The sequence below is a fragment of the Microcaecilia unicolor genome, chromosome 3, assembly GCF_901765095.1.
Source record: "Microcaecilia unicolor chromosome 3, aMicUni1.1, whole genome shotgun sequence".
NCBI lineage: Eukaryota > Metazoa > Chordata > Amphibia > Gymnophiona > Siphonopidae > Microcaecilia > Microcaecilia unicolor.
Window position 1 is genome coordinate 465,289,751 of NC_044033.1, and position 25,565 is coordinate 465,315,315.

A 25,565-nucleotide genomic window follows, 5' to 3' on the forward strand; every position below is an offset into this window, starting at 1 on the left:
CCATTACACTCTCACGAGAGACATGCTATACAAACAAGTCAATCAGAGTTTATGTTTAGTGAGATCAAGCTTAGAGGATAGTTTAAAATCCATTTATTGTTCTAAATCCATTTGTTCCATTAACAAGTTATACATTAGTGCTTACTAACCATGGTTCAAGTAACAGTTTAGTTGGTTAACTTTTAAATTATTTAACAACCATATGTTATTAATACAACTTTTAAAATCTTACACAAAATGCTTAAAACAGGCTTGGGTTCATTTTTGTAATTTTATATATAAAACATTTTAGGCATCTCTTGAAGAAGAAATAAAGCAGGCATTTATAGCTAGAAAACAAGTAATTCCAAATTTAGTTTGTTACAAAAGATTTCAGCTTTATTGACAAATTATGGCAAACATATTTGACAAATTATGGTTTCCTATTTAGAGAAGCTTACACATGGAACTTATTTCTTTTTACAATTACAGGTTAAAACACTGAACAAATTCTGTTAGCTACATACATTCAGTAGCTGCTCGTTTTCAACCCCATTAAAACAACATTTTAAATTAAATTTACAACTGAATATTGAACATCTTAGTCTAACATATGTTAAAAAAGACAGTTTAAAACATCTTATCTACACCTTAATTATCTTCTGAAAAAGTCATTACAGTTTCTTTCCCAAACCTAAACAAATACTCAGGCTTAGCTGTATGTAGAGAGATCATATCTGTAACAGCTTCATGCTTTGTTTTAGAAAATTTACACACAACAATGAATAACAACCAAGAGAACATTGTCTTGTTGCATGGTTGAGAGACTGTGTTTGTCAGATTTAAGTCCATGCTATAAAAGAATATGAATGTCAATGTTACGTCAATGCTATTGGAAATACAAGTATTACATAGGGCAACCATTAAGCAGTAATCCCTAGGATAGAAAAAAAAAGGACTATTACTTGTCTTGGTGCTGTTTAAGTGATGATCACAGGCTACTAATTGTCTTTGAGATGAAATCACAGCTGAGGAGGACCTTTAATATCTACCATAAGGATGTTCTCTGTAACCCCCTCTGGATGGCCTTGGATGTGGTGCTTTTAAATTGGGACGGGCTGTAGCCCAGTCTTCTTGTCCTAAAAATCAAAACAAGGATTTTGTTTTTTAGCTAAAAGATAACATTAAAATAATATAAAAAATGATAGCAATTGTTGATTCATGAATAATTATGCATAAGCTGTAATCAAGCTAGGGTTGCTTAATGTATATGTTTTATTAAATATTGTCCCTTGAGTGGAAGTGCAGAAATACAAATATCAATTACAAAAAATTTTAAACATCTAATTAAGGTATTAACCTCAATTAAATGAACGTTCAAATTTCTTGCATTTTTAACTTCACTGTTATAGATTAAGGAGCCCTTTTCCTAAAGTACAGTAAGTTTTGGGCTTAATGCATTTTAATGCAAGATTTTATCATGCGGAAAGCACAAAACTAATGTCACATCAAGAAGGGGTGATCCCAGTATTTGTTATTATATGTTGTGCATTAATGTTCTCATGAGTACTTGGAACCTGCTGAGAGTTAACACAAGACCACTTACCATCACCTATTTAGGAGAAACAAGTGCTCCTGCATTAACTCTGGGTTACAGTGGCAGACTGACAGTGACCTGGGCCCCCAGGAAGTAAAGGTCATTGGGCCTCCCCTGGCTGCTGCCCGCTGTCCCCCCCCCCCCCAATGCTGTGCTGCCACTACCTCCTACTGCCACATTGCCACTGCCACCCCACCACAATACTGCCTGCTGCCCCCCCACACACTACAACTCCCTACCGCCACAGCTGTCACCCCCTCCTGCACACTACAGTCCTCCAAGCCTCAGTGGGCTCTTCCTGGTCCTACATTGAAGGGCCCTGGTGGTAAAGTGTCTTTTTTGAGGGCAGGAAAGAACCCCACTCCTTCCTGCCCACTACCGCTATTTTGCCCGGTGCTTCCATGTTTTCAAACTTCCAACAGTATTCTCAGGGGTGTCAACAGTCTTGCAAGACTGCCGCAGGGAGTCACGGCAGCCATTTTTAAAATAAAGAGGCACCAGGACAGAATAGCGGCAGCAGGCAGGAAAAAGTGTTGTTCTTTCCTACACCTACAGAGGCCACTATACCACCAGGGTTCTCCAAGGTGGGACCGGGAAGAGCCCACTGAGGCTTGGGGGCTGTAGTGTGTGGTGGTGGTGGTGGGGGTGGGGGGGAGAGCCTCTGGGCCCTTGGGCACTGCCCAGTTGCTCGTATGGTCAGTCTGCATCTGCAGGATTAGCCAGTTAGTACACAGTAAGTGTAATATATTAACTGGTTAATGATTCTATGCCAACTCTCCACTAATGCCATGCCCCCAACAGAAGAATTCTAGAAAATACAGTAAAGGACAATTTAACGCAGGCTAACAGGCAAATTACCACACAACCTGTTAATGTGGTTATATGGTAGCTTGTTTCTAATGTTAATCACAAGTTAAGAGCTTAATTCACTTTAGTGAAAGGGCTCCTAACTTCTGAACTCTGTAGCTGAACCTGAAAACTCACTATGTAAAAGTGAAACATCATTTAAGTTTTTATTCTTTTTGGAGAGTATGGATAATCACATTTGAGGAAATAAATTGTTTTCACCTATTCATTCTCTTAGATCACAGGACTTTTGGGTTTTAGAACAGCCATCTGTTAAACAATTAGGAGCCAAAAAATGGGCTGATCAATAGTTAAGTTTTAGAGTTGCTAGACAATGAAATCACTTGCCAGAAGAAATGCAGACAGACAGCTCCTTTTTTGCGTTTCTACTAGATTTGGAAGACTTGGTTACCCATGCAGGTTATCATTTTTATAGGCTGACATTAAAGGGCAGGTGTAGTAATTAGATTGTTTATACAGGCTGCTATTAAGATAGAACCTGATGCGATTATTTTATGGGTGGGTTTAATGTGAGGCTGTATCACAAAACAGGAGATGTATAGGCATTGAAAATTTTGTATAGCTATAAAAGAACTAATTTGTTGGTGGGCTTTTAGGACTATGGAAATTTTTATTGTTTTTTTTTCTTAAATTCTATCAGCATTATGATCAATTAAATTTTAAAGAAACTTGGCATATATAAAATGTTTAACTAAATAAATAAATGTGTTCTTCTAAGTCCCAGGCAAGCTAATGATTTTAAGTGATTTTGAACAAATGCCAGCAGGTAAAAGTGCTGAACTGTATATATGTATCATTTAAAAATTACAGTTGATGAGGTTGATTCTAAAATGTTGCATTCCAATTTTGGTGCCCCACTGGCATACAGTATAGTGAGATCAAATTCTATAACAGGATCTAAGAATAATAGCGGAAGCTACCATTCGCACACCAAAATTATAATACACCATCAGATACGCCTGCCAGGTATGTGTATGATTTGGTGCTTCCACCCATGTTATGCCCATTGGCATGCCCTCTAGCACCTATGCTGCAAACTAGTTACATGGTCCTTTATAGAATGGCGCTTAACCAATTATTCTCGGTAGTGAAGTGCGTAAGCGGAATGCAACTGTGCCAATTTATAGACTTGCCTCCTGTAGGAGTACATTCATATGTACATTTGATAGGAATGTCCAGAACATATCCAGTACATACCTCCTTTCCTTATTTAGAAAACCTGCCATGTAAACAGCATTTTTTATAAAAACACCTGTTGTGCACAGTTGGCAGAGTACATGTGCTACTGGCTTTTTTGACATGTCTCACCAGCACCTAGAGTTTAAAAAGTTACTTCCATCGTGTTCAGTGATGTGCTGTCAGTTTTGGAGTTGATATTTATCATGGTATAAATGGACAGGAGAGATTCCTTCCTGCTAAGCACCATTCTTTAAAGTACAGAGACTAAAGAGACACTCAAGGAAGTTACATGGACATACTTTTAAAATGAACACGAGGAAATATTTAACAACAACAACAACAACAACAACAATCATTTCTAAAGCGCTACTAGGGTTACGCAGCGCTGTACAATTCAAACATAGAAGGACAGTCCCTGCTCAAAGAGCTTACAATCTAAACGACAAGAGAACAAACTAAGGACAAGTGAACAATCTAGAGGACGAGTGAACAGTTAATCTGATAGGGTGGATAGATTGGGGTATTTTATATTTCTCGAGCGGTTAGGCGCCGAAGGCAGCATTGAAGAGGTGAGTTTTAAGCAGAGATTTGAAGATGGGTAGGGAGGGGGCCTGGCGTATGGGTAAAGGAAGATTATTCCAGGCATAGGGTGAGGCAAGGCAGAATGAGCGGAGCCTGGAGTTGGCAGTAGTGGAGAAAGGTACTGAGAGAAGGGCTTTGTCCTGTGAGCGGAGGTTGCGGGCGGGAACATAGTGGGAGATGAGGGTGGAGAGGTAGTGAGGAGCCGCAGCCTGAGTGCATTTGTAGGTAAGGAGGAGGAGCTTGAATTGTATGCGATATCTGATCGGAAGCCAATGAAGTGATTTGAGGAGAGGGGTGGTGTGAGTATAACGGTTTTGGCGGAATATAAGACGTGCAGCAGCGTTCTGAATGGATTGAAGGGGGGATAGATGGCAGAGTGGGAGGCCGGTGAAGAGTAAGTTGCAGTAATCGAGGCGAGAGGTAATGAGAGCGTGGACGAGAGTTCTGGTGGTATGCTCAGAGAGGAAAGGGCGAATTTTGCTGATATTGAGGAGGAAGAAGCGACAGGTCTTGGCAGTCTGTTGGATATGCGCAGAGAAGGAGAGGGAGGAGTCGAAGGTGACTCCGAGGTTGCGGGCAGATGGGACGGGGAGGATGAGGGTGTTATCAACAGAGAAAGAGAGTGGAGGAAGAGGAGAAGTGGGTTTAGGAGGAAAGACAAGGAGCTCGGTCTTGGACATGTTCAGCTTCAGGTGGCGGTTGGACATCCATGCCGCAATGTCGGATAAACAGGCCGATACCTTGGCCTGAGTCTCCGCAGTGATGTCAGGTGTGGAGAGGTATAGCTGGGTGTCATCAGCATAAAGATAATACTGAAAACCATGAGACGAGATCAGCGAGCCCAGTGAAGAGATGTAGATTGAGAAGAGAAGGGGTCCAAGGACAGAACCCTGGGGAACTCCAACAGATAGTGGGATGGGAGTGGAGGAAGATCCATGGGAGTGTACCCTGAAGGTGCGGTGGGAGAGATAGGAGGAGAACCATGAGAGGACAGGGCCTTGGAACCCAAAAGAGGACAGCGTGGCAAGAAGTAAGTCATGATTGACAGTGTCAAACGCGGCGGAAAGATCGAGGAGGATGAGGATGGAGTAGTGACCTCTGGATTTGGCCAGGAGCAGGTCATTGCAAACTTTAGAGAGTGCCATTTCAGTCGAGTGCAGAGGGCGAAAACCGGATTGAAGTGGATCGAGGATGGCGCGCGCTCAAGTATTTTGGAAAGGAAGGGTAAAAGAGAAATGGGGCGGTTGTTGGAGGGGGAGGTAGGGTCAAGTGAAGGTTTTTTGAGGAGAGGTGTGACAACGGCGTGCTTGAAGGTGTCGGGGACAGTTGCAGTGGAGAGAGAGAGGTTGAGGATGCGACAGATGGCGGGGGTGACGGTATGGGAGATGGTGTTGAGTAGGTTGGTGGGGATGGGATCAGAGGAACAGGTGGTGCATTTCGAGGAGGAAAGAAGGCGGGAAGTTTCATCCTCAGTGATCTCAGGGAAGGAGGAGAAAGAGACCTGGGTAGGTTGGATGGGGGAGAGGGTTAGAGGGTGAAGAGGAGGTGGTGGCTTGGTCGTGAACTCAAGGTTGATTTTTTGCACTTTGTCGCGGAAGTAGTCGGCCAGTGATTGAGGAGAGAGAGTGGGGGGAGTAGGAGCGGGGGGCACTTTTAGGAGGGAGTTAAGGGTGGTGAAGAGACGACGAGGGTTGGAGCTGAGAGAATTGGTCAATTGGGTGTAATAGTCCTGTTTTGCACGGAATAGGGAGGAGTGGAGGGAGGATAGCATGAATTTGTAGTGGAGGAAGTCTGGAAGGGTACGAGATTTCCTCCAGAGGCGCTCAGCGGATCGGGTGCAGGAGCGAAGGTGACGGATGCAAGGAGTCAGCCAGGGCTGGGGATTGGTGCGTTTTGTGGGACGGGAGATTGAAGGTGCGAGGGTATCCAATGCAGAGGAGAGAGCAGTATTGTAAGTGGAGACCGCTTTGTCGACAGTTGCGGAGGACTTGATGGAGGGGAGGAGATTAGAGATAGTAGATGATAAGGTGGAGGGGTCAATAGCCTGGAGGTTCCTGGAGGTGGTGGTTAAAGTTGGACGGGGTGAAGGGGGGGGGTGAAGAAGTGTGAATGTGATCAGATGATGGTCAGAGAGAGGAAGAGCTGAGACGTGGAAATTGGAGGGTGAGCCGGAGGAGGAGAGGACGAGGTCAAGACAATGGCCGTCACGGTGAGTAGGGGTGGTGGAGCACAGCTGGAGGTTGAAGGAGGATGTTAGGGTGAGGAACTTAGAAGCATGGGGGTTGAATTGGTCATCAGCATGTACGTTAAAGTCTCCGAGAATGAGGGACGGAGATGAGGGGTCAAGAAAGACAGAGAGCCAAGCATCGAAGTCGGTAAGGAAGGAAGGGAAGGATTTATCAGGAGGGCGGTAAATGACTGCCACTCTGAGTGGTAATGGGTGGAATAGCCGGATGGAATGGGCTTCAAAGGATGAGAAGCAGTGAGACTGCGGAAAGTGGAGAGGTTGGAAACTACAGGAGGAACTCATTGCTGGAGAGTATGGTAAACAGCAGTTAGTACACCTGGGTTTAAGAAAGGTTTGGACAAGTTCCTGGAGGAAAAGTCCATAGTCTGCTATTGAGACAGGCATGGGAAAGCCAGTGCTTGCCCTGGGATTGGTAGCATGGAATGTTGCTACTATTTGGGTTTCTCCAGGTACTTGTGACCTGGATTGACCACTATTGGAAGCAGGATACTGGGCTAGGTGGACCACTGGTCTGACCAAGTATTGCTATTATGTTCTTAAACAGCTCTGGGAGCCGATATTCAGTATCACTTAACTGAACAGTGCTGCTGAATACTAACTCAGCCCTGATCACACAACACCCATTGGTTAGTGATAGGATGGACCTGGGGTGAGTTGGGATAGAGTCAGGAGTTACTCAGGCACAGAAACTGTGCATATAGGACTGCACAAAAGACAGATCTTAACTTAGCCCATTTACCTATGCAGGAACATCACTGAATATCAGCCATACCTGCATATCTTCCAGATGCTGCCAGTAAGCCAGATGTTCAGTGTTGATGCCTGTATATGGCCTGGTGCTCAATATACAGGTCTTATTAAGCCTGAGGGAGTCAGAATTTAAAGAAATGCAGACCACAACTGGCTGAATATTGACCCTTTTGTTGTGGTAAGGGGCGTTCATAACTTACAATTCTATGTAGCAAGAATGTCTTGCTGGCTCTGCATATGAAGTGAGATACTGCATATTATCATAAAACAATTTAAGAAAGGGTTCCTGGGGACTCCTTTATGCATCACTGATTGGATTACCTTCAGATCTACTTAGTTTAAACAATATTTGAACTGTGATATATAAACTATGACAGTGGATAAGGACAATATGGCCATTATAGTCTGCCCAGGCTCATGTTTGTCCTTTGTTAATGTTGCATTGGCTTATTAATGAATTAATTACTAATGTAGAAATATTACAGGAAAATTTAGCACTGGCACTGGCATGAATAGAACAGGTTTGAAACAGGTTTGTTACTAGACACTGGGATATCCACATCAGCAAGGAAGTCAGTGACATGCTGCTCGTGCATGCTCAATTCATGCGTGAACTGAACACGTTTGAGGAGCACTGGCGTCGGCAGCTGGAAAGCACCCTGTTAACTTCCTCACTGCTGAGGTAACACTGGGGAATTCAAGCAGCAGATCTCTTTGGCTAGTAGGGCTTGGGCATTCCTGCAGCAAACGTAAGAATTTTAACTTGGGGGGAGGGGCAGAGAGGAAATGCATTGCCCCCTCAGTCCAATCCTGGGTTCCCCCCAAAATGGACTGCAGGCTATGTTTCTGGGAACAAGGAATCCATTTTGTTTGATCATGAAATATACGCATTTTGTTTTTCATTTACACAACGTAACTTGGTTAAACATCTAACAAAAACAGTGAATGGAAGCTCAACAGGATTCTTGTGAGACTTGATGCTTACAGACAAACTGTAGGTGCACTGAACTTTTGATAGCAACAGCACAAAAGCTCCATACAGATCATATATTGAAAGAACAGCAGATATCTCATTAGATTAAAGCCCTTCTTTGACGTGGCTATGGTCAGACCACAGAAAGCCGTTAAACCAACTTTTACACACTTCAGCTAAAACATCATCTCAAGAATGGAGGGCTCTAAAGAAGTGAGAAGGACAACATAATGCAAGCCTTAAAAGAGGAATGGCCCTCTTAACACCCTAGAGAACCTCCATGATTTTACAATAGTGAGCATCACTTACATGACTGTCCCTACCCCCACTTGCTGTACACAAAAGATTGTGCAACGAGAGGCTTCAGATTGCTACAACTAACATCGGCTGCTAAGCAGTACTAGTAATGCTGCTGGATAATGCTGGGGAGGGCACACTCTGTAGAAATTCTAGTTGGCTGTCAAGGTTTTTAATAGATAGGCAGGGTGATAGCTCAGATTGAATAGTGCAATATTAGTGACTCATATTGAAAGATCACACTTTCTATAGTATTCAAAGACACTTTTACCAGTCGTCATTGCACCAGACCCTCCCTGACTACCACAGATGAAAATGGTCCAGTAACTGAACCTTAAATGTCTGTGCTCAATTCAAAAAATGCACAACCTGATAAATATGAAAAAGTCACACTTATCTGTGTGGTAGTCATTTTGCATAGAAGGTACGTTTGTCTATGTCCATACGTCAATGATGAATGTCCTAAACAGTGGAACACTAATATCAGATGCCCGCCCTCGTTACTTACATCAGACGAGGGCGGGCCCTGGACAAAAGGAGGGACTACTACTACTACTACTATTTAGCATTTCTATAGCGCTACAAGGTGTACGCAGCGCTGCACAAACATTGAAGAAAGACAGTCCCTTCTCAAAGAGCTTACAATCTAATAGACAAAAAAATAAAGTAAGCAAATCAAATCAATTAATGTGTACAGGAAGAGGATCAGCTGTTCTTGCCGTCGCAGCGCCTTCACACAGAGGTGAGAGGCACTGCGAGGGTCCGGTAAGACGGAGGGGGCCTGGTGGAGGGGGGAGCGGCGGCGATGACCTCAGGGGGGGCGGAGGGGGCGGGGCACGGGGCGGAGGATCGCGGGAGCTGTTTAGAAAGAGAGAAAGAGAGAGAGAGGAAGGAAGGGAGGGAGGGGGGCCGGGGCTGCCTAAAATCACAATTTTTTTAATGCAGGGGGGAGCACTGGCAACCTCGGGCGGGGGGGGGGGGCAAGGACGCCCACAAGGACATGTTATGACGTGTCTGTATGACAGCTCCGGCCTTACCGACAGCTCTGACCACATGTTAAATATATCACGGTAAATGAGTCGGTGCAATCGTCGGTATGGTTAGTGCATCCCGAATCGTCCACATTACAATGGTAGTTACTCGTTTGTATTCCGTTTTCATTACCTGCTACCGCCATCAGAAAAAAACTGTTTGATGCATGCCACAGTTTACTACTTGTTCGTTAATGGCTTGTTATTGGCTCGTTAAAGTTTAGTGCATCTGGCTGTGAGTGAAGAAACATTTTCTCTGATTCATTTTAAATTTACTACTTTGTAGCTTCATCGCATGCCCCCTAGTCCTAGTATTTTTGGAAAGCATAAACAGACGCTTCACATCTATCTGTTCCACTCCACTCATTATTTGATAGACCTCTATCATATCTCCCCTTAGCCATCTTTTCTCCAAGCTAAAGAGCCCCAGCCATTATAGCTTTTCCTCATAGGGAAGTTGTCCCATCCCCTTTATCATTTTCGTCGCCCTTCTCTGCACCTTTTCTAATTCCACTATACCTTTTTTGAGATGCAGCGACCAGAATTGAACACAATATTTGAGGTGCAGTTGTACCATGGAGCGATATAAAGGCATTATAATGTCCTCATTTTTTATTTCCATTCCTTTCCTAATAATACCTAACATTCTATTTGCTTTCTTAGCTGCTGTAGGACACTGAAGGAGCAGAAGGTTTCAACGTATCATCAACGATGACACCTAGCTCCCTTTCATGGTTGGTGACTCCTAACGTGAAACCTTAAATTACATAGCTATAATTCAGTTCCTCTTTCCCACATGCATCACATTGCACTACCTCGCAGTAAACGTCATCTGCCATTTAGACACCCAGTCTCCCAGTCTCCTAAAGTCCTCTTGTAATTTTTCACAATCCTCTCGCGATTTAACGACTTTGAATAACTTTGTATTGTCAGCAAATTTAATTACCTCACTAGTTACCCCCATCTCTAGGTCATTTATAAATATGTTAAAAAGCAGCAGTTCCAGCACAGACCCCTGGGGAACCCCACTAATTACCGTTCTCCATTGAGAATACTGACCATTTAACCCTACTCTCTGTTTTCCATCTTTTAACCAGTTTTTAATCCACAATAGGACACTACCTCCTATCCCATGACTCTCTAATGTCCTCTGGAGTCTTTCATGAGGTACTTTGTCAAATGCTTTCTGAAAATCCAGATACACAATATCAACCAGCTCACCTTCATCCACATGTTTGTTCACCCCTTCAAAAAAATGTAATAGATTGGTGAGGCAAGATTTTCCTTCACTAACCGTGCGTTAGGGCTTAACACCCTTTAGTAAAAGGGCCCCTATGTTTGTTTGAAACTGGTAAGATATAATCTTTTCCAATGCAATTGTGAGATATGCTTATTTTTTGTAGGAATTCTTTGCTGTTGAATTTGATATGAGTGGACATATATGCAGTTTGTATAATCTTTGAGGAAATCTATTCAATGGTGAAACACGGGTCATATAGGAGAACATTAATTCTGGAAAAAATTTCTAGTTGGAGAAATACATACATACAGTATATACTGAAAGCATAGGAGCTGGCTCTGTGGGTGCTTGAGCACCCCCAATATCGAGGGACTTACTTATATCTGTCCAGGGAGGGGTTATTTCCATTGGACTTAGCACCCCCAATAATTCTGAAAGGTTGGCTCCTATATAACTGAAGAGTACTTCCAGACAGTTACACTATATGTTGAGGAGGACTTCCAGCTGGAGAAAATAAGGAATCTGAATGATTTGGTAGTTTCTTATCATTATTCTTTCTCTTGTCCTTGCTACACACATGCAATAAGCTGTGAATGGCTCATGGGACTGCCACAAGTAGGATGGTTTAAATGGCAGGTCCTAATTGGGATGAGGTTAACTGGCTGTTCTTAGGCAATGGAGGATTGAGGTGACTTGTTCAAGGCTACAAGGAGCTGCCATGGGATTTTAACCTGGACCTTCTGGTTCCCAGCCCACTGATCTAACAATTAGGATACTTCTTTGTCCCTTCTATAATTATTAAGATACGTTGTTTCTTTCTTTTACTTCTGTTTTGGTATGCACTATACTGTAGTGATTTGGCATTTTTTGATTGTATCATTTTTTAACACAAGGATATATGAGTTAAGATTAATGTAAGGGTTTTCTTTTTCCCCATATGTGGTGATTGGATGTAGTTGGCTGACTTTGGTAGTTTGGGTCTGCTTAATATTCTGAGCATATGGTTTTTCCTTTGATTTTTTTTTTTTTTTTTGGGGGGGGGGGGGGGGGTAATATTTTTGTAAGCTTTTTCAAATTTTTGTTTGAAGTATTGGATTAAGTATTTTTAGTCTTTTGAATATCATGCTTGGTTTTTTAGCTAGATTAGTTGTATTTGATAATATATTTTTACTCTTTATCAGGACTGGCTCAAGGGATCATGGTGCCCTGAGCCAAATTTTAATTTGGTGCTCTCCAATTGGTGCATCCCCCATTGGCACCCGTCCCTCAGGCCATTCTCCCCAGGCCTACCTTTAAAGACAGTCCTACCCCCAAATACCGACAGCATTTCACCTAATGCTATCTACATTGGCCCCTGTGGAAACAGGAAGTTATGTCAAAGGAGGGCTGGGGTGCAGCAGAAGGAAGACACTGGGGTGCTGTCTGTGTTTGGGAGGGGAACACTACTTTTAAAGGTAGATGGGGGAAGGTGGCCTGAGATAGGAAGAGGAAGGGGGTTGCCAGCTTTTCTTTTTCCTATATACACAATGGCCCCAGGTAAGCTCTAGGTTGGCTTACTCTATAGGCCCAGTGACATCACAGACTCAGACGTTTAGCACCCTTTATCTCTGGTGTCCTGGGCCAGAGCCTCACCTGTCCCATAGGTTAAGCCAGCCCTGTTCTTTATATTATTATATTACACCTGAGCACAGTTTTTACATTTTTGCTTTTCACATGGAGAAAGACAAATGATCTGTTTGAGCGGCACAGTTGCCACAGTTTGATGTCTTTCTCCTTCACACCAATATTTTCTTTTTTTTTTACAACATTCTATAAATTGTATTGAAGTTATTATAGTTCAGTTGATGCCCTTTTTTGTATTAATTATAATATCTGTGCAGAGAGGTAATAAATCCAATATACCAAAAACACAGTGAAATAAAGTGCCAATGACCTCAAAATCAATTGGTTTGCTATTTAAAAAGATAGTACTAACCTATATAACTCATATAATTTTAAGAAAGACCCCTCAGTGTCACTGTGTGTCAACCAGCACTCAGTGGTACATACTATTGATCAGTTTCACATATGGAGCCCATTACTTTTTTCTGTTATGACATCAGTTTTACATTTGGGCATATGATGTTCAAAATAGGTATATATGCTTTATAAATGCATTGAGACAAGCACATCACCTGAGGTGCTGAGAAGGAGGAGATAAGGAATTTCAGAACCACTGTTATAAGTGGAAGGGAACTTTTGCCAAGCAGCAGAAGCTTCTATCAGATACCAGGTAAGAGCTGAGAGCTGAGATTCTTATGACCAAGGAACTAGGATCAAGTCCCTGATGTCAGAAATCCATTACAGGCAGGGGTGAGAACTATAAGATGTTCCCTGAAGGAAGTGTGGTTTCACACCAATGGGAGGGCATGACTTATACGTTGCTTGTGCTGAGAAATAATACATGATGTATCCCAAGAGAGATTGCTCGTAAGTCCTCCTGTTCTCCTGCCTAGGCAACCCAAGGGAAATTTAGGTGAAATGGAAATAGATCCTATGCCAAAAGAAAAAGACCAGACATTCAGAGGGAAGATACTCAAATGGACTATGAGAAAAGTGGTTGTTGAAATGTGAATCTGTTTTTAACCCAGTAGCAGAAGAAGGCCAGCAAGAGGCTAGCAAGATATATATGATTTGTTGTGGGTGGAGGCCTACCAAACTTGTTCTTCAACTTCCCTTTTATAATTCATGCAAAGAAGAATGGTAGGCAAAAGAGAAGGAAGCAGAGACTAAAGAGGAAGCTGAGGGGAAGATTAAACTAGCATGCCCAAGGACTCAAGTAGGTATGGACAGAAGAACTTTGTAAATGAAGCAGACAATGGATTGAATGAACTTTGGAAGGAATACTTTCATTTTGTGGTCTGCAAAACAGAGGTTTTAGTTTTGTTTCTTTAGACTGTGGGGTTTTCAGTGCCTTCTTTCCCCTTTCAGGCTTTGAAAGAGGGGGAGGGGCACTAAGAGACAGGATTATTTTAAAGTGCCTGAGACTGGTTTATGTTTCGTTTTATCATTGTTTGGGCATAAATCCTTCTGAAGCACATCCCTTAGTGAAAGTGTGTGCATGGAGCAGTGGAAACAACAGTAGTATTTGTGCTGGATCCTGGAACAGGTCCCTGCAGCTCATGACACCATGCATAACTGCCAAACCCATACCAATCCATCTATTCCAGCCTCAGGAATGCCTACAGGTACATAGCTCAAAAGAAAGTGATATTTGCTAGCAGAACATATTGTACCTCTGGTGCAGTTATACTTATGGGTATAAAAAGCTGTTCTTCACGGATAAGTCTCATCTATTAGTCCTATTTTATTAGGCACTTATTTTCCTTTATAGAATAGGCTTCTTTTTTATTATTATTTTATTTATAACTTTTACAATTATAGTCAAGCAAAGCTTGTTTTGAAAAGCAATACATTTCACATATAGTTTAGTCAGGAATACAATATTATTAAAGCAACGGTTTTGAAATTTCTTGCTCAAGTCCACATATTTGGAGCAAGATATAAAGAAATGGAATATATATTAGGCAAGAATTTCAAGATTAGAGCAAACAAAAAGCTAACAGGTAACATTACTCAGTGTTAAATTTCTCAATTAAAGGGAGAATAACATTTTAAGCACCCCTATTTTGCCTTGATGCTAGAAACACTGTTAACTGAGCTGGGTCGAAGAAAACATATTTATTCGATTGGTATCTCACTATGCATTTACATGGATATCTCAAGTAAAATGTAGCACCCAGCTGTATGACCCCTGGTTTCATTAGAAGAAATTTTGTTTTCGACGCTTTTGCGTTTCTCTAGAGATATCAGGGAATAATTGTATTTTTTGACCAAGAAACAATTTGTCAGAATAGGCTTCTATTATGCACCCTTTAGGCACTTAATTCTAGGTGCTTCTTTATAGAATTATCCTCTAAGCAAAAGGTGACTCTTATAGAATAGTGCTTGGCTCCGGGATCAGCTCCCAATTTTGGATATGAGGATTTACACTAACTGAAACCTGGTAGAAACCCTTGCACCTAAATTAGGCACAGATCTGCCATATTCTATAACATTGCATGTAAATTCTAGGAACACTCGACCCACCCATACCCCTCCCATGGTCAAACCTCCCTTTTGGATCTTCACGTAAAACTTTACACACACACATCTTTATAGAATAATACCTAGGAAGATGCATCATAAATTTAAATTGTTGCCAATTAACACCAATAATTGACAGAGGAGTAGCATAGTGGTCAGCACAGTAGACTGCAAATCAAGGGACACAGGTTCAAATCTCACTTCAGCTCTCTTTTAACAAAGCAATGGGGCCTTATGGGATACATCTGAGGGTACTCAAGGAATTTGGAGAAGTTCTGGAGCTCTACTGGCTGACCTTTTCAATGTTTCTTAAGTCTGGAGTGGTCCCAGAGGACTAGAGAAGGGCAGATGTGGTCCCTCTGCATACGAGCAGAAGTAAGGAGGAGGTTCAGAATTACAGGTCTATTAGTCTGACCTCAATGCTGAGTAAACTAATGGACATGCTTCTAAAGCAAAGGATTGTGAGGATTTTAGAATTAAATGGACTGCAGGAACTGAGACAGCATGGTCTTACTAGAGACATTTAAATATCTCCATGGCATTCAGGCACAGGTGAGCCTTTTTCAAATGAAGGAAAACTCTGGAATGAGAGGGCATAGGATGAAGTTAAGAGGTTATAGGCTCAGGAATAATCTAAGGAAATACTTTTTTATGGAAAGGGTGGTGGGTGGATATGTGGAATGGTCTCTCGATGGAGGAGTTGGCGATGAGGACTGTCTGAATTTAAGAAAGTGTAGGTGTAGGACAGGCACATGGGATCTCTTAGGGAGAGAAAGCAATAGTAGATGCTAAGGATAGGCAGGCTGGATGGGCTATTTGGCCCTTTTCTGCCACCATGCTTCTATGTTTCAATTATTGGCACTACTTGGCTTGTTATCAATACAATTGCGCATGCACCCAAATCTGTGTACACAATTTTGAGCACTATGGGCTAGATTCTATATATAATGCCTGAAAAATCTATGTGGAAAAATATGCTTAGGTGTATTCTTTAAAGTATGCCTAAATTTTAAAGAATAGGCTTAAATTTCCACATATTATATAGAATATGCCAAGTGCCTCTCCATGCGACCAAATTTGGTTGCATCTATTTAGGCCATGTTTTACCTGGCATAAATCCTGACACCTACATTAGGTGCAGAGCAAGTGTATTCTATAATAATGTGCATAGATTTTAGAAATACTCATTCCACACCTATAACCACACCCCAAGTCGTGCGACTTGGAATTTAAGAGCATTACGCTTAGTGAGTTGTGCATGTAAATTGAAATTAATGCCAATTAGTGCTGATAATTGCTTGTTAACATCCAATTGACAGTGCTGATTAACCAATTAAATTATGTGCTTTTTTACAGAATATGCTTTGATTTCTGTGTGGAAATTAAGGCACAATATATAGAATTTGGGGATAAGTGCTAAATACACCTTAGTAAAAAGGCCCTAAACTTTTCAAAAGTGTAAGTCCATTGTCTAAAAACAGAAACATCTTGCCTCTGTGTTTCATGAATCCCTTTGCCTTTGATTTCTGATATCTACGTTTAGACACCAGAAACTACTAGAAGTTCTGAGAGAAGAGGACATTTTTCTGGTAAGTGAACACTATTTTGCTTTGTGCTTTGGGAACTCAAAGATCGGGGTTTAAAGGAGGAATTGTAGGTTAGTGATAGGCAGAATAAAAATATAAAAAAGCAAATTTTATCAACTAATCTCCATAGTCTTTTCCCTTTAGTTTTAAAACTTGAACTTTGTACCACAGCATCAACAGATAGCCTCTAGCAGGCACTGCATGATCTAGTTTAGTATTAAGGGGAAATAAAAAGAGGAAGAGAGAGAGGGAAAAGCAAGCAGGACCTAGTTTAGTATTAAGGTGTTACGGCTGTGGCTGTGCCCTTATGTTTAGACCTACTGTTTCTCTGTATCTAGCTCTGTGACCTGTTTGAGAATCCTGAATCCTGTTCCAGCCAAGCCTGTTTGAGAATCCTGAATCCTGCTTGAGAATCCTGAATCCTATTCCAGCCAAGCCTGTTTGAGAATCCTGAACCCTGTTTGAGAATCCTGAATCCTGTTCCAGCCAAGCCTGTTTAAGAAACCAGAATCCTCTGTCCTGCCTTGTTGAGTCTGTTAGTTTATCCTAGTCTAGTCTGTTCTGATTCCTGCCTGTGCCAGCCCAGGTGATTTGTCTGCCAAAGCTCCGGCTTTGGTTCAAGGGCTCACCATTCCTGACAGTTGTGACAGACTGCAAAGGCCATGAGCCCGATGAGTCATCTGGTGTTGGTGTTTCTGCCTTGACCTTCATTTTGTCTTCTGTCCTGTCCTGCTTTATAGTGTTGTGTCTTCAGTGTTCCTTCTGCATTTGTCTAGTTTTGCCTAGGACCTAGCCATTCCCTTATACCAGTGCCAGCAAGTAGACAAGTGTTATTCTCATTCAGAGAATAGGAGACTGCAGATCTCCTGTTAGGAAGGAGGCTTCCGTGGAGCAAGCGTGCTTATGTTCAACCACGGCTAATTTTGTAGCTAGAATCCCTATGAACTGATATCTTCAACCTGGTGTTTTCTGTTCTGTCTCTGAAGAACTGGACCATTGGGCGGTGGACCAGAACCCCAGTTTTTTCAGATGGGTCTTTGGCTATATTGATAGTCTGCCGGCTACTGCCCTGAGTGAGTTCGGTTCACAAGTCCACTCCTGGTTCCAATTTCAGCAGCTCCAGTTCCCAACACAACTTCAGTTTCAAGCCTAGCTTCAGCCTTTAATTCATCTCTTGCTTTCAGTCCTGGTGCCAGTTCCAGTATCAAGGAATTGTGAAGTCCTGTACCGTGCCTGAAGAACCAGACCATTGGGCGGTGGTCTAGGACCCCATTTTTCTAAATGGGTCTACGGTTACAAGGATAGGCCATGGTATCTACTGGCTACTATTTTTGATCCAGTTCAGTTCACAAGTTCCAGTCCTGGTTCTAGTTTCAACACAGCTCCAGTTCTCAGTACAACTTGAGTTTCAAGCATAGCTTCAGCTTCTAGCACATCCCTTGCTTCCAGACCTGGTGCCAGTTCCAGTATCAGGGAATTGTGAAGTCCTGTACCTTGCCCAAAGAACCAGACCATTGGGATGTGGTCTAGCACCACTTTGAGTCCAATTGGGCCTACAGTTACAGGAACAGCCCATGGAAGTTTGCTGCCTATCACTCCAGTCTATCAGCTCCTGTTCTGGTTGGAGCTTAGCACCAATTTCCAGCTCAAGCTTCAGTTTTTATCCAGCTTCAGCCTCCAGCACAGCTCATGCTTCCAGTCCTGGTTCCAGTTCCAGTGCAGTTTTTTTCTCCAGCTTCAATCGTGCCTTCACACTCCAGTCCTGCGGTCAGTGCTCCAGTCCTTGGTTTTACCACCATAGTTACCTGTGGAAGCCCAGATCTCCTGTGGGGTCCACAGGAGCCTTGAGGGGGAGGTACTGTCACAGTTGTGGCCGTGCCCTTATGTTCAGACCTACTTTGTCTCTGTATCTAGCTCTGTGACCTCTCCAGTCCGCCTTTTTTCCTATTGTTGTTTGTCCTGTAAGCCAAGCCTCGCTTTTGTCTCCTTGCTTCTGCTTCATTTCTTGTTGTTGTTCTTCCCATTAGCAAAGCCTCACGTTGGTGTCCCTGAAGCCAAGCCTCGCTTTGGTCTCCCTGCTTCTGCTTAATTTCCTACTTGTGACATCTTCAGCCTACTCCTTTATAAGGACCCAGGGAGCTTTCCTACGTTGCCTTTGCAAGGGGCCTCTTAATTTGCCTCTGTGTTACCTGTAGAGGTCATATCCCTGCTTGGCTTGGTTCCTGAGTGTTTTGCTCCTGAAGGTCTGTGCTGTGTTTCTCTGAGTCTTGTGTTTCAATGCTTTCCTTTGATTCTGTGAGTTTGCTTTTGAACCTTGTTTCCTGAAAACCTGGCTGTAGAGCCACACCCTGCCCTTGGTGTCTGTATCTGTTTGACTCTACCCTTGGCTCCTGCTTTTAGTCTAGCCCTGCTTTTGACTCTTGCTATAGTTAAGCTCTGTGTTTAAGCCAACCTCTGTGTTTAGCCAAGCTCTGTTTCTGTATTCCCTGTTCTGTTTCCTGTGTGTGTGGTTCTTGTCTGTTTATTCTGAGTCTGTAGAAGCCAGCATCATACCTGATTACTTCACTGCTATCCAGCTCTGGGTCCTGGTAAGCACATTGCTTCTTTGTTTGTTTGTTTGTCTTCCCTTAGTCTGCTTAATCCTTTGCCTGCCATGTTTGCTTCTTGGCTCTTGAGCTCTGTTTCTGCCAAGTTCTGTTCCTGTGTGTGTTTGAGCCAGGTTCTGCTCCTGCTCTATGTTTGAGCTAGTTCTGTCCCAGTTCCCTGCTAAGCCAGGTCCCTTTCAGTATCCTGTTCCAGCCAAGCCAAGTCCCTTTCAGTATCCTGTTCCAGTCAAGCCAAGCCAAATCTGTTTCAGAATCCTGTTCCAGCCAAGCTAAGTCTGTTCCAGAATCCTGTTCCAGCCAAGCCAAGTCTGTTCTAGTATCCTGTTTCAGCCAAGCCAAGCCCGTTCCAGAGTCCTGTTCCAGAATCCTCATCCAGCCAAGCCGAGCCCATTCCAGAATCCTGTTCCAGCCAAGTCTGTTCCAGAATCCTGTTCTAGCCAAGCCAAGCCCATTCCAGAATCCTGTCCCAGTCAAGCCAAGCCTGTTCTAGAATCCTGTTCCAGCCAAGCCAAGCCTGTTCCAGAATCCAGTTCCAACCAAGCCTGTTTGAGAATCCTGAATCCTGTTTGAGAATCCTGAATCCTGTTCCAGCCAAGCCTGTTTGAGAATCCTGAATCCTGTTTGAGAATCCAGAATCCTGTTCCAGCCAAGCCTGTTCGAGAATCCAGAATCCTCTGTCCTGCCTTGTTGAGTCTGTTAGTTTATCCTAGTCCAGTCTGTTCTGATTCCTGCCTGTGCCAGCCCGGTTGATTTGTCTGTCAAAGCTCTGGCTTTGGTACAAGGGCACACCATTCCTGACAGTTGTGACATAAGGGGAGAATAAAAGAGAGAGAGAGAGAGAGAGAGAGAGAGAGAGAGTGAAAAGCAAGCATTATTAACTGGTTGCCAAAGTGTACAACCCTTTTCCCATAGTTTTAAACTGAAACCTTTTCTAGAGGTAGAAACCTAACAGCCAAAAACCTCTTGTTCTAAAAGACAGTTATTTTCTGTTCTCTGGTTGCTGGAGAGGTACCACATCCAGTGACTTCAATTAGGTGTTAATTAAGGTGTGGAGGAGTAGAATATTTGCATAGGTTGCTGAATTAGCCTGTTTAAATAAGGCTCCTTAGATTCAAAACTATATAAAGAAGAAAGGTCCTACTGAACTTTCTTTCTGAGAAGTTCTGAGAGAAGAGGACATTTTCTGGTAAGTGAACACTATTTTGCTTTGTGCCTTGGGAACGTAAAGAATGGGGTTTAAAGGAGGAATTCTAAGTTAGTGATAGGCAGAATACAAATATAAAAAAGCAAATGTTATCAACTAATCTCCATAATCTTTTCCCCTTAGTTTTAAAACTTGAACTTTGCACCACAGCATTAACAGATAGCCTCTAGCAGGCACTGCAGGATCTAGTTTAGTCTTTCCACCCACCCTCCCCAAACACCTGCCCACCCCTAGGACAATTCTTCAATTATAGTCAGTTATTGTAATTAGGATAACAAGTAAGGAGTGCTCTTACAGAGTTTTAAATACATTTCATTACCATCTAAGAAGGAAACACTAAATAAATCACACAAAATACCACATAAATTAAAAGACATTTTTTCATATTAGGCTAATATCCTCAACTATGTATTTCTCCTATTCAGAACTGGTAATCATCACTTACGGAACTAAGTAAGCCACATTGAGCCTGCAAATAGTTGGGGAAATGTGGGCTACAAATGTTATAAATAAATAAATACTTTAGCAAGTTTTAAATTATTGAAAAACTCAAAAATACTAAGATGGAGTCAGCAGTCCAGCAGCGAGAGGGGTGCTATCCAGTCTTTTGCATTGAGTATCACATGTATGATTATTTCCCAGTTGGTGAGCGGTTATATGTGTGTGCCCGATGCAAAGTGCTCCTAGCTCTCAGAGAACGTGTCCATTCTCCTGAGGCTAGAGTAGCAGACTTGGTGGAACTGAGGGAGACAGAGAGGTACATAGAGGAGACCTACAGGGATGCTGTAGAGAAGTCCCACCTCTAGGCTGGCAGCCCCTGTGCTGCCATGGAGGAGAGAGGTCTCCAGGAGAGCATCACCCTGGTGAAGTAAGAAGTACTCCTGTAGCCAGGATCTGCCCACCAGGGGATGTACTATCCTTTCGCACCAAGGATATTTCTCCAAGTGCTGCCCAGGAGGGAAGGGTTAGGACAGCTGTTGTAGTTGGTGATTCGATCATTAGGCATATAGATAGCTGGGTTGTTGGTGGACATGAGGATTGCCTGGTGACTTGCCTGCCTGGTACGATGGTGGCGGATCTCACACGTCACCTAGATAGGATTTTAGAGAGTTTCTTGGGAGAAGTAAGCTGTCTTGGTACATTTGGGTACCAATGACATAGGAAAATGTGGGACAGAGGTTCTGGAAGCCAAATTTAGGCTCTTAGGTAGAAAGCTCAAATCCAGAACCTCTAGGGTAGCATTTTCTGAAGTTCTACCCATTCCACACGCAGGGCTCAAGAGACCAGCAGAGCTCTGGAGTCTCAATGCATGGATGAGACAATTGTGTAGGGAAAAGGGACTGGGCAACATTCTGGGGAAGGGGGAGCCCATTCTGAAAGGATGGGCTCCACCTTAACCAGGGTGGGACCAGGCTGCTGGCATCAGCATTTAAAAAGGAGATAGAGCGACTTTTTAACTAGAAACTGGGAGAAGGCCGACAGTCACTCAAAAGCGCATGGTTTGGGATAAGGTATCTTTCAAAGATATCACCAAAACAAGGAAGATAGGGTATCCTGATAGTGAGGTTGCAAAAGAGATCATAGTAGATCAGGTGTCCTTAAATAAAAATGAAAATCAGACAAAAGATTGCAAATTAATACTGTCAAGTACTGAGCATGATGTAAATAGGAACAACAAATATAGTTTGAAATGTCTATATGTGAATGTTAGGAGCCTAAGAAATAAGATGGAAGCGTTAGAATATATTGCACTAAATAAAAAAAAAAATAGATATAATAGGCATCTCTGAGACCTGGTGGAAGGAGGATAACCAGTTTGACCCTGTCATACCGGGCTACAAATTATATCATAGTGATAGGGTGGATCGAATTGGTGGAGGGGTAGCATTGTATATTAAGGAAAACCTTGATCAAATAGTTTGAAAATTCTGCAGGAAACAATGGATTGAAATTCCATGTGTAAAGGGGAAAAGGATAGAGATAGGAGTGTACTACTGTCCACCTGGCCAAGATGAACAGAAGGATGCAGAAATGTTAAAGGAAATTAGTGACGCAAACAAACCGGGCAACACAATAATAATGGGTGATTTCAATTACCCCGATTTTGACTGGGTAAATATAACATCAGGGCATGCTAGGGAGATAAAATTCCTTGATGAAATCAAGGACTGGGTAAAATATAACATCAGGGCATGCTAGGGAAATAAAATTCCTTGACGAAGTCAAGGACTGCTTTATGGAGCAGCTGGTACAGGAGCCAATGAGAGAAAGAAAAATTCTAGACCTAGTCCTTAGTGGAGCCCATGATCTGGTGCAGGAGGTAATGGTGCTGGGGTCGCTTCATAACAGTGATCATTGATATTAGCTTTGAAGTAAGTATACATAGGAAAACAAATACGTTAGCATTTAACTTTAAAAAAAGGAGACTATGATAAAATGAGAAGAACAGTGAAAGAAAAATTAGAGGACTGGCTGTGAGGGTCAAAAATTTATATCTGGCATGGATGCTGTACAAAAACACCATCCTGGAAGCCCAGGCCAAATATATTCCGCGTATTAAAAAAGGAGGACAGAAGACCAAACAACATTCAGCATGGTTAAAAAGTGAGGTGAAGGAAGCTATCAGAGCTAAAAGAAAATCCTTAAGAAAATGGAAGAAGGAACTGACTGAAAAAAAATAATAAACAGCATAAGGAATGTCAAGTCATATGCAGAGTGCTGATAAGGAAAGCTAAGAGGGACTTCGAAAAAAAGATTGCGTTGGAGGCAAAAACACATAGTAAATATTTTTTTAAGGAAGCTTGCAAAAGAATCGGTTGGACCGCTAGATGACCGAGGGGTAAAAGGGGAGATCAGGGAAGACAAAGCCATAGAGGAGAGATTAAATGAATTCTTTGCTTCGGTCTTCACCGAGGAAGATTTAGGAGACATACCGGTGCCAGAAGTGATATTCGAAGTTTACGAGTCAGAGAAACTGAATGAATTCTCTATAAACCTGGAGGATGTAATGGGGCAGTTCTACAAATTGAAGAGTAGCAAATCTCCTGGACCGTATGGTATTCATCCTAGAGTACTGATAACTGAAAAAGGAACTTGTGAAGCTATTGTTAGTAATGTGTAAATTATCCTTAAAATCGAGCGTGGTATCGGAAGATTGGAGGGTGGCCAATGTAACGCATTTTTTAAAAAGGTTCCAGAGGAGATCCGTGAAATTATAGACCGGTAAGTCTGATGTCGGTGCCGGGCAAAATGGTAAAGACTATTATAAAGAACAAAATTACAGAGCATATTCAAAAGCATGGATTAATGAGACAAAGCAAACATGGATTAAGTGAAGGGAAATCGTGCCTCACCAATCTATTACATTTCTTTGAAGTGGTGAACAAACATGTGGATAAAGGTGAGCCAGTTGATATTGTGTATTTGGATTTTCAGAAAGCATTTGACAATGTACCTCATGAAAGACTCCAGAGGAAATTGGAGAGTCATGGGATAGGAGGTAGTGTCCTATTGTGGATTAAAAACAGGTTAAAAGATAGAAAACAGAGAGTAGGGTTAAATGGTCAGTATTCTCAGTGGAGAAGGGTCATTAGTGGAGTTCCCCAGGGGTCTGTGCTGGGACCACTGCTTTTTAACATATTTATAAATGACCTAGAGATGGGAGTAACTAGTGAGGTAATTAAATTTGCTGACGACACAAGGAGGGGCATAACTGAACGAAAACGCCTATCTCCATGGGCGTTTATCTCCGAGAACGGGTCAGTGAAGGGGCGGACCGAACCGTATTTTCGAAAAAAATAGACGCTCATGTTTTATTCAACAATGTGTGAGCTGGGCGTTTTTGTTTTTCAGCGATAATAGAAAATGAAAGCGCCCAGCTCAAAAACGAATAAATCCAAGACATTTATTCGTGGGAGGGGCCAGGATTCGTAGTGCACTGGTCCCCCTCACATGCCAGGACATCAACCGGGCACCCTAGGGGGCACTTTTACAAAAACAAAAAAAAAGGTCAAAGAGCTCCCAGGTGCATAGCACCCTTCCCTTGTGTGTTGAGCCCCCCAAATCCCCCTCAAAACCCACTGCCCACAAGTCTACACCATTACTATAGCCCTAAGGGGTGAAGGGGGGCACCTACATGTGGGTACAGTGGGTTTGGGGGGGGTTGGACGACTAATAAGCATTAAGCAGCACAATTGTAACAGGTAGGGGGGGATGGGCCTGGGTCCACCTGCCTGAAGTCCACTGCACCCCCTAACAACTCCTCCAGTGACCTGCATACTGCTGCCAGGGAGCTGGGTATGACATTTGAGGGTGAAAATAAAAATGTGTGAAACATCATTTTTTTGTGGTGGGAGGGGGTTAGGTACCACTGGGGGAGTCAGGGGAGGTCATCCCCGATTCCCTCCAGTGGTCATCTGGTCATTTAGGGCACTTTTTGGGGCCTTATTCGTGAAAAAACAGGGTCCAGGAAAAGTGTCCTAAATTCTAGCTAAAAACGCATACTTTCTTCCCATTATCGCTGAAATGCGCCCATCTTTGTTCGGCAGATAACCACGCCCCAGTTCCGCCTTCGCCACACCTCTGACACGCCCCCATAAACTTTGTCCGCATCCGCGACGGAGTGCAGTTGAAAACGCCCAAAAATCGGCTTTCGATTATACCGCTTTATTCGTTTTTGTGAGATAAACGTCCATCTCCCGATTTAGGTCGGAACTTGGGCGTTTTTCTCGTTCGATTATAAGCTGGAAAGTTATTCAAAGTCGTTAAATCGTGGGAAGATTGTGAAAAATTACAAGCGGGCCTTACGAGACTGGGAGACTGGGCGTCTAAATGGCAGATGACATTTAATGTGAGTAAGTGCAAAGTGATGCATGTGGGAAAGAGGAACCCAAATTATAACTACGTCATGCAAGGTTCCACGTTAGGAGTCACTGACCAAGAAAGGGTTCTAGGTGTCATCATTGATAATACGTTGAAATCTTCTGCTCAGTGTGCTGCTGCGGCTAAGAAAGCAAATAGAATGTTAGGTATTATTAGGAAAGGAATGGAAAACAAAAATGAGGATGTTATAATGCCTTTGTATTGCTCAATGGTGCGACCGCACCTCGAATATTGTGTTCAATTCTGGTTGCCGCATCTCAAAAAAGATATAGTGGAATTAGAAAAGGTGCAGAGAAGGGCGACGAAAATGATAAAGGGGGTGGGATGACTTCCCTATGAGGAAAGGCTAAAGCAGCTAGGGCTCATCAGCTTGGAGAAAAGGCGGCTGAGGGGTGATATGATAGAGGTCTATAAAATAAT

At 42.7% G+C, this 25,565-nt stretch overlaps 1 protein-coding gene across 2 annotated transcripts in view; it reads right to left on the reverse strand.

The window, feature by feature from the left end:
- Positions 1-1,020: 1,020 nt before the first annotated feature.
- KHDRBS2 (KH RNA binding domain containing, signal transduction associated 2) overlaps positions 1,021-25,565 on the reverse strand; it is an 852,627-nt gene continuing 828,082 nt past the window's right edge. For both annotated transcript variants that reach the window (XM_030198996.1, XM_030198995.1), the window contains one exon: positions 1,021-1,118. In XM_030198996.1, coding sequence (XP_030054856.1) covers positions 1,021-1,118 — 98 coding nt within the window. The remainder of the gene's footprint in view (positions 1,119-25,565) is intronic.